This window comes from Haemaphysalis longicornis, unplaced genomic scaffold (assembly GCF_048455015.1).
Source record: "Haemaphysalis longicornis isolate Haplotype H1 unplaced genomic scaffold, Haemaphysalis longicornis Haplotype H1 scaffold_7, whole genome shotgun sequence".
NCBI lineage: Eukaryota > Metazoa > Arthropoda > Arachnida > Ixodida > Ixodidae > Haemaphysalis > Haemaphysalis longicornis.
The window spans coordinates 72,136,227-72,145,825 of NW_027526422.1; the positions used below are offsets into that span (position 1 = coordinate 72,136,227).

General features: G+C 49.1%; 1 protein-coding gene across 4 annotated transcripts in view; it reads right to left on the bottom strand.

The window, feature by feature from the left end:
- LOC144145928 (carbonic anhydrase 1-like) overlaps nucleotides 1-9,290 on the bottom strand; it is a 139,088-nt gene extending 129,798 nt beyond the window's left edge. For 2 of the 4 annotated variants that reach the window (XM_077677780.1, XM_077677779.1), the window contains exon 1: nucleotides 9,048-9,290. In XM_077677780.1, coding sequence (XP_077533906.1) covers nucleotides 9,048-9,099 — 52 coding nt within the window. In that variant the 5' untranslated portion in view covers nucleotides 9,100-9,290. The remainder of the gene's footprint in view (nucleotides 1-9,047) is intronic. The other 2 variants (XM_077677781.1, XM_077677783.1) reach the window with 2 other exon arrangements.
- Nucleotides 9,291-9,599: the final 309 nt, after the last annotated feature.

The window sequence follows — 9,599 nt, forward strand, 5'->3', positions numbered from 1 at the left end:
TACGCCTCGCGCTAGAGAGCTTCGTCCTTCAAAGACGAGAGACTTTTACGGCAAAGGTGTATACCTATACCCCCCAACGGTTTTATCTCCGTGGGCAAAAACACATAGGCGCCAAGAATACGCTTATACACTGCATGCTGCGCCCCTCCTCAGGTTTCACGTTAGTGGAGACGGCCCGGGATTTTAAATGCCGAGCATTTCAGTAACTCACGATGTCACCCGCGTTGGCGTCCGTAGTCCGCGTCCGCATCGCTCCCCCTACACTATATAAATACTTGCCGGCGCCAGGTTTCGATCCTACGACTCTGCGGGCGGAACGCAAGGTGCACGGTGCTCTACCAACTGAGCCACAAAGCCGACACAGAACGGAAGGTTACGAACGTGCCTTATATCCTTGACTCCTTCAACCGTCGGCCAGAGGTGCGCCCTCTCCCCCGCGTCCTCCTCGCCTTCTCTCCGCTCGCAACGCCCTCTCTCGCCGCGTTCGGTTCAGGCGCACAACAGGTGGGGACGTGCGCAACACCCTCTCTCGCCGCGTTAGGTTCGCGCGCAAGAACAGGTGGGGCGCTCGCATCGCGCTCTCTCGCCGCGGTCGGTTCGCGCTTAAAACATATGTCGTTCGCGCGCGCTGCGGTCGCTAACATCTGTGGCGTGATCGTGACGTCAGCATCACGCGTTCGCGTGGTGGCGATTTCGGCGCTATAACACTCTCTCGCGAGGGGCATTGGATTGGATTCAATTGGATTGGCTTGGATTGGATTAAAGTGGATTTTGTTGGATTGTGTTGCGTCATAGCCGCACCACGTTGCATCATAGCCGCTCCACGTTGCGTCATAGCCGCGGCAAGGGGTTCACGGCACGTTTCACCATCGACTTCATCGACAATGTCTACGCTGGAAGACAACAATTACAACAACAACAACCAATACGTAATCCATACGACTTGCAGGCGCGCCCCCCCGCAGAAATGCTCTGCATTTGATCGTGCCCCTAGCGAGGGGGATGTTTTTTGTTAAGCAGCGCCTTGCCTTGTACGAGTGGCACGGGTTATCCTTTGCAAGAGCGTCCACGGAACGTAAGGCCGAGGCTACATTCAGCGGATACATGCAACACGGACGATCAGAGGAATCGTCGTTTGGGGAGGCATTCACAAAAATATTCATTTCGGTCATTTACACCGTGTACAGAACTGGAATGCGCAAAAACGTCGAAACTGAAGGGAAACAAACGCGAACATATTGCTGTTGTATGAATACCGATGATTGCCCTCACAAAATTTTCGGAATAGAGGTCGGGTCACTGGAGTTGTACACCCGGTGGCAAAAGTTTACAGGGCGCGATTTCAACAACCGAAGTTAATTTCTCCGTTGCCTGGAGAAATGCGCATAGGGCGATGACGCTCCGAAGCGTTGTGGTTGGCTGACGCGTATGCGAATAAAGCGCTGAGCCTCCAGGCAGCAGAGAAAGTAGCTTGGAACGTCGAAATCACGTCCTGTAAACTTTTGCCCCCGGGTGTACAAACGTTAAGGGTCTTATGATTCCTCACTCTATTTCAAGCACATGGGCTTTCTGGGCATGAGATTCGTTCCGGAAAGCGAATGTAATTTTTGTTGTAATAAATGTTTCTAAAAAGAATGCATAACGTATGACAACAAAGACGATTAATAACTGCGTGGAACTGCATCTCATTCGACGATAACTATCAATTGCAACTATAAATCCAACGACAGTTCTAAATAAATATAATACAGTTTTAAACACAGTCTGTGTGCTGTGCTTAAATGCAGTGCACACACACACACACACACACACACACACACACACGCACGCGCACACAGACACACACACACACACACACACACACGCGCGCGCGCGCGCGCGCGCGCACTCACATAGTGCTTGTGTTCGTTCCTTGTGGATAAGTGTAAATAGCCCCGTGTAATCATAATTTAGGTTCATACAAGTTCCCGCAAAAAAAAAAAATTAACCCTGAATTTTTTCCACACCTCATTTCAAATTCAATTGCCTCTGCGAGTCCGCACTTAGGAAATGCGTAGAGCGGTGCACTATATATCCACCAGCGCAGAATCTCGATCGACGTCGCCAGGCCGGCATAATAGCGCGCGCCCTTGCATTGAAATCTGCGCCAGCGTCGCCCATCGGTAGCGCCCGCCCGCTCGGCGATCGAGTCGGTGCGTGCACGGCCGCAATGCACCCCAACATTGACTTTGTGTGCGGTTTTCGCGCAATCGACAAAGGTCGCGGGCGCTTTTATCGGCCGGAAACGGATCCGGCGACGGATCCGCCTCTCTGCGTGCATCACGTGCTTCTCTGCACGCCTTTATTGTTCCTTTGTATGCGGGGCACAAAGAGTTCAAAATACAATTTCAGTTCGGGTCCTTTTTCTTTCTTTTTAAGCGTTACACTATCGATATACATTCTGCTCCGTATAGTGCGAGGTGACGGGACTTGAAAAAGTTCTCCCGAGTTCGGGAGTACAAGCGCACGTGTCTGCGAACGTATACACGACCGACGTCCAAGGTTCCATAAACGTTTCCTGCTCGATTAAAAAAGCCTTTTAGCTACGACCCACTTGCGCAAGGTGTGTGTATATATATATATATATATATATATATATATATATATATATATATATATATATATATATATATATATATATATATATATATATATATATATATATAGAGAGAGAGAGAGAGAGAGAGAGAGAGAAAGAAATTTTCCTCCGGAAATACTTCTCTATAGCTTGCCATCATTGTAGAAGAGAAGTAGGGTTCTTGAATCCCAGGGAAAGTAATTTAAGGTATCACACTGCATACGTGCGACCTTGTTCGGAACCAGTCTCTACTGAGGCACATGCTGTGCGTTGAATTAGACGTGAGGTGACCTTGCGAATGAACACCTCACAGAAATAACGCCCGCTCAGGTTACACCATTGAAGGTCCCTCCTATTTTTCTCGGGCGGCTTTTTGTTTCATTTGGTTGTACAGTGAAAGCTCGTTAATTCGAACTCGAAGGGGACCATAAAATTGTTCGAATTAAGCGCGGTTCGAATTGTCGGCTGAGCGCTAGAATTAATGGGCATCACGCCACACTGCGCGGGCGGAACAAAAAGAAGCAACCTCTGGACTCGCTATCGCGAACTACGAACTAGGACGCGGGTTCGATACCTGCCGAAGGGGCTGCTTTTCAGTCAATAAATGAACAAATATACAAATTGTGTCATGCACTTTTCGCGCTGTGGTACTCAACAAAGAATACTTCCGCGTTAGAAAAATCGAAATGATGCTGACCATAACAACAGTTTCTGACGCTATTTGACCTTCGGTGCCCTTTCGCTCTTGGGATACATATACAACTACGACTTGTATTACAACCACATTCATCAACGACTGTTACAGCCTGGATGTATGCGTGTTACACCGCACTTGTGCTCAAATAGTTGAATATGCGTGACCTAATTTGACTTGACTGCATGCGACGTCTCCCCTAACAGAAAAATATGCTTCGCTTGTAACCAGAATGTAACTCCCAGTGTTGACGCATGGGTTACGAATAATGCTGTCGTAAGGCGTCCTTGAATAAAGTACGCCAGCTGCATAGCGTGTTACGTTCCGTTACGTTCGCCGTAAATTACGTTGGCTTCCTGCGCAAGGTCGTGTGCACCGGAGGCAGCCTCTTTTTAGTTGGTTTGAAATACGAGTACCACGGCCTGGAAATCAAGCCCTCATAACCTTGTTTTCGAATTAGCAAGTAAGAAGAAGACGCCACAGGTGCCAAATAAAATTCCCTCAAAGGCCAAACAAGTCGCAAAAGGATCAGGTACACGCTGACGCGTCACGTATGGGCGTATTCGTATTGACCTTTTTTTATTTTCTTCGTTCTGGGAGCTTCCGTTTTGCCAGTGGACTGTGCTAGCGGCCCTACAATTGGCGCAGTCAACAGGAAGATGTAACAGCGCATGCGCAACACACCCCAAAACATGCTCTGATCTTATTACAGATCAACAAATAAAAATGTTTATGCAGCTTGCTTAGGGCTTATACGCGATACGAGGCCGGTGCTACAATTTTTAACTTCTAGCAAGTTTCAGGCACAGCCAGGAGCTTCGACAAGTGTTCGCCTAGAATGGCGTTAGAGCATCGACAGGAGCTTGGCACATAGATAACCAAGCAGTTAAGAGGTGCTCAAAGAAGATGGCGATAACTTAGCAAGAGCTCCTGTATAGAAGCGCGTCAGTACACTCCGGGCATACGCCACTCGAGCTATCGGAGTCCCCGAAGAATAATGATGGAAGAGATAAATGAAAAATAAAACTCGGTTCGTAGTGCAGCAGTAGCACACGTATTATCGTGCCAAGTTGTTCGACGGGCGGTGAGTTTTTTACAAAGTGAATCTACTGGCTGAAGACTTCTGGGCTTCGCCACGCCGACGTGGGCGGCTTCCAAGAATTCGTGCTTGAGTCTTCTCACGGCCAGTATCGTTCGCACGAAAGAGGGGCAGATAAAAGCTCGATCTCCGACGTGTAAGCCGGCCGCAGCGGCTGCGACGCGCTTGAAATAATAAATAGGCCTGGGGCGTGGGGAGGAACTGGTGTGGTTGGTTGTCGGTAATTCTAACAGCCCTTCTGCACCCATATATACGGTAATTTTAGACACGTGCTCGCTGCTCGCTAAAAGACAAAAGAACACAAGAAGGTGCCCGGAGAGAGAGAGAGAGAGAGAGAGAGAGAGAGAGAGAGAGAGAGAGAGAGAGAGAGAGAGAGAGAGAGAGAGAGAGAGAGAGAGAGAGAGAGAGAGAGAGAGAGAGAGAGAGAGAGAGAGAGAGAGAGAGAGAGAGTAAGGAAGGTTTAGAGGGTGGTTAAACACGTTGAACTTAAGGGTGTACCGCCATTGGAGAGGTTGCGATTGAACTGAACCACTTAGGCTCCTCAACGGAAAATCACAAAAAGCATCGTCCACGGTCGTTTCGTCTCCACATCTGAAGACAGCCGTTGCCAAGGGGCGGGACCTTAACCGCAGGAGCTCATGATCAGTGATTGCTAGCCTACAATAAATTTCAATTTGCTGATCGACCGCTATATCGCTCAACGTTCTCCCAGAACAATCACGCCGTACGAAAAAAGAAAACAAAAATGCAGAATTACGGCGCATAGCTCAACTAACATCTTGCTTGAAGCTTTTCAGCACATTGTACGCCCAAAATGCTCTAAAAATATTCTACATTACAGTAAAAAAAATAATAAATGACGCGCGTATGAACAAGATAAAACGCAGCGTCGTAGACTACACAGCGCTATTTATACCGGTATCGTTCAACTGTCTGTGCAGAGCCATCCCGTAACTGTAGCACGGACTTCTAATCTCATATCCGACTCTTATCTACCCCGTTTTTATTTTTATTTTTGTCGCTACGGCATTCCTTAAAGCGGGCTCTTCGAAGCTCGATTCACAGAAACAGATTGCCGGAGTCAATTTCAGGGTCGAAACGCCCCCTCCCAAGAGTGCACCCGCACGTATTACTCTAGCGTGAGCAAACGTGAAGCGAAAGCCCTGTCTTGAGTTTCTGACCCTCGATGTAGAGCACGACGCGCGTTCACTACGACTGCGGGGTAAGCGAGGTGTGTTGCCCCACGCGTTTTGACGCAAGCCGGAACCAACCGCAGTGCCTCCTGCAATTACGCAACCACGTGTGATACTTTCACGACCCGCCGATGCAGACACGATACGCACGTTGGCTTTGCCGCCGGGGAAATCAGAGTTTTGGAGGGCGCGCGTTGACAAGGGCCCGTATACGCGGCTGTCATCGCTTCTTCGCCATGCAATGGGGCCGCACGCGGGCAACCTTATCTCCGGTACGCCCGAGACCCGCTATTAGTGAGGCCGTTATACGGACACGCACACACACGCACACACACAAACACACACGCCTTCTCGTCATACTTTAGCGCGCACTGTACGCACGCCGGGAACGCGCGCGCGCGTGTGAGCAACGAGCAAAGTCCGCATGCCTGCCGGTCAGTCGCACAGCGTCTAATTATTCCATGCCGGGGCTCCTCCTTCCTTCCGTGTTGAGCGGGGATCCACGAGAGGAAAGCCCTTGACCACACCCCGCGGGAAGGTCAGCGGGAAACCTGTGACCGCAGCGGTTTTTGCCGCGGCTTCATTGAGAGAGCTTATAACCACTTGTAATCCTGATATATATATATATATATATATATATATATATATATATATATATATATATATATATATACATACATACATACATACATACATACATACATACATACATACATACATACATACATATATCGATTTAGGACGGGAAATGAGGGGTTCGGTAAATTAAGACAGAAATAAGGGCAGGCAATCAAGAAGACAGCCAAAAAAGCGAAGGGGAAATGTGGTAAGCCTTTCATTATTCTTGAAACAGATGCAGATTTTTTTTTGCAGAGGCGAAAACGTCCGTGTGTGAATATTTGGCGCACGTAAGAGATCCCTAGGCGGTCAAAAATAATGCAGAGCTTTCCCCTACGGGGCTTCTCATAGTGCAGGTGTATGTTGGGCGCGTTAAACTTTTTTTTATGAATTAGGAGCTCGTTGAAGTAATAGAGAAAGGAAAGCTAGCAGTTTAGGACGATAACGAAAGCTTGGGGGAAGTATTACATATATCGCGACTGATTTCTGAATGGAGATTACCATTTTTTGATAAGTTAGACCGAAAGCACAGAAAAACACGCGCCAAGGGTCTGGACTGAATTCACTGCCGTGAGATGCCTAGTCCAATGCACTTGGCTATCTGTGCGGCGGCATTCTCCGGCACTTGCTGGGGCGCATATGTTACGTAACTGCATCCTACTCTTGTGGGACGTATAGCCAGGGCCGCTCCGACAAGTCGATGTGAAAGGGACCTTCTTTACCGTGAAGAACGTGCCGCAGAATACCGCCGCCCGGATAGCTGAGTTGGTAAGCCATCGAGCGCGTAGTCTGAAGGTCGAGAGTTCTCTCTCTCTCTCTCTCTCTCTCTCTCTCTCTCTCTCTCTCTCTCTCTCTCTCTCTCTCTCTCTCTCTCTCTCTCTCTCTCTCTCTCTCTCTCTCTCTCTCTCCCTCTCTCTCTCCTCCCCCCCCCCTTACTGGGCGAATATGTTACCCACTTTCTAGCTTTCCACACACAGAAAAACTGTAACCTTCACATACAGTCAGAATCAGGGACCTGTATGACATGCATTAAGATAACGTTCTGGATTTTTATATCTAAACCGCGAACTCTTCACTCAGTGTACCATATTTTAGCTGCTTAGTCCTTTCAGTGCGTTTGTAGGCAAAAGACGCTTGTCCCTTTTCGTGCTTTACGGTTTAACCGCTCCACATTTTGGAATTGTCACTGCTGTGCGCAAGTTCTGCGGTGTGTGTGGGTCAAGTGTGTAGGCAGCAGACTCCAAGTCCTAACGCCCATAACGAGTGTTCCTTACCGAGCACATCTGTTCGACAGCGAAGCGTCCTAGTAGGAGATCCCAATCGCGTATACTGACTGCCAGGGTAAGGCTTGTCTTTGTTGAGTGAATAAAATGTCCTAAGGCATTTATTAAGCTTGCATGTTCTATGTTCCCTGCCACTCTTCAAGAATAACAATTTTTTTTCCTGTTCTTCCTATAGCTTAATGAGAAGGAAGACTCTTGCATTCACTGCCGAGTCTGCCATCATTTCGTAGGGAAAAGAAATGCTCAAGCACGGATGACAGTTGCGGCTTTCCGGCTCGTCGCAGCTCTTTCAGAAGTGATTACTCTGGAGTAATTCAGCGTAATACAAAGTAATTTCGCACACCTAATATTTACGAGTCATGACACAGGCTTGCTCTGTGCTCAGATCCAAGTTTAGCACGCCGCTCTGCCAGGTGCCAGAGTATGGAAACTATAACACTGAAATTTATTGCCAGTAACTTTTGGCAATGAGTGACACAAAAGCTAGTCAGAGTTCTGCAAAGTATTTGTACAGTATTCCTGTCGAAGTCGACTCTTTGCTCAATGCGAAATACCACTTTCCAGTAAGGAGTTTACTATTCTAAGTTCACGAGCGGTCGGAATTTCGAGGGAGAAAGCTGGTAAAAAAGAACGGGCTCTCTGAGTGAAAATCTGTATAAGTGTTCTGATGCACCAAATAAACTGCCCTATTCTTTCCTAGCCGCCCTTACGATTTTTGTTATGTGTGCGAAAAAGAACATTTATTTGTTAATGGGTTTAATATGATAGGGACGCCGTTAGCAAGCACCACTTCCCACTTATAGCCCCTCGGATGTAAACCACAGAAAGAAACAAAAAAAAACACGAAGAGGGGGGTGTGGCCGTGTCTCAACACTGAGAAGTTGACGACAAGTGGATTGAGGCGGCTTTTGTTTCCCTAGTTATCGTCGACAGCACGTAGTCTCGCCAATTAAAAACTTACACGAATACGATCCAGCGTTTGTTGACACACAGCTGTTCCTGTTAATATCGATAATGACGCGAACATTCTTCCGGCGCATTAATTTGTAGCGAATCGCGCTTAGTGCTGAACTTGATAAAAATAATTGAGTAGCAGTAGTCGAGCGGCAAGGCAGTGCGAAGTTTTTCTTTTTTTATTTTTTTTACATAAACTACAAAAAAAAAAGATATCGCAAATTACGCGCACCCGCGAACGGTTAATGCAGCCGCGCGCATTCCCGAACAGAACGAAGATTCGCCCAGTGTGAACGCCTGTCACCACGTGTTTGAAGACAAGTCGAGCGTGCAATCCCAGTTTGAAACACCGGGGATGCCGCCGTCGACGACACTGCTCAACGTCAACCTACCACACGCAAACTAAACCGACTCGCACGCACATCCTACCGGAGCCATTGTTCAGCCGGTGCAATACATAGCGTCCGCGCTAACTACGAGACGCACACAATGGAAGGAGTAGGGGGAGGAGGAGTTGGGGGGATGAAGCATCCGACCCGGGCCATCTGCGGACGTAAACAAGCACGCGGGGTCCGCGCGCACTGCTCACCTCTGTCCACCACGAGCAGAGCGGCGAGCGCTAGGAGAGGTACCGTCAGCATGATCTTAGGTCCCGGAACGAGAGCGGCGAGACCACGGAGCGTCGTGCACTTGAAAAGGCGACCTCAAACAAGCCCCGACCCCTCCTCGCCAGCATGAAAAGCGAAACTGTTGGCAGGAATCCCCCGCGGCCACGCTTAAAAAGTCCCTCTGCCGCGCCAGCGCGAAGAGCGCCGCCGGCTGTCACGCGGAGGGGCGGGCGCGCGGAGGAGAGAAGTGCCGGACGCCGCACGCTCGCCGGCGCGCTGTTCCGCGCGAGAAGAGAGCGCGCGGCGGCGATGCGCGCAAGTCACGTGGCCCCTCTCCACCAGTCGCCGGTCGCGCGTCGGCTGGTGCCGGCAGGCGGGAAAGTTAAAAATACGACTCGTCACAGTCGGCGGGAACGAAGAATTTCGAGCGCGACGAACTTGAATGCTTCACCTGCATGCTATTCCCCGGTGCATTGAGCGAGGCGCGGAGCTTGTTGCGTCGAGTTCACGCTACGAGCCGCTACCACCGCGTG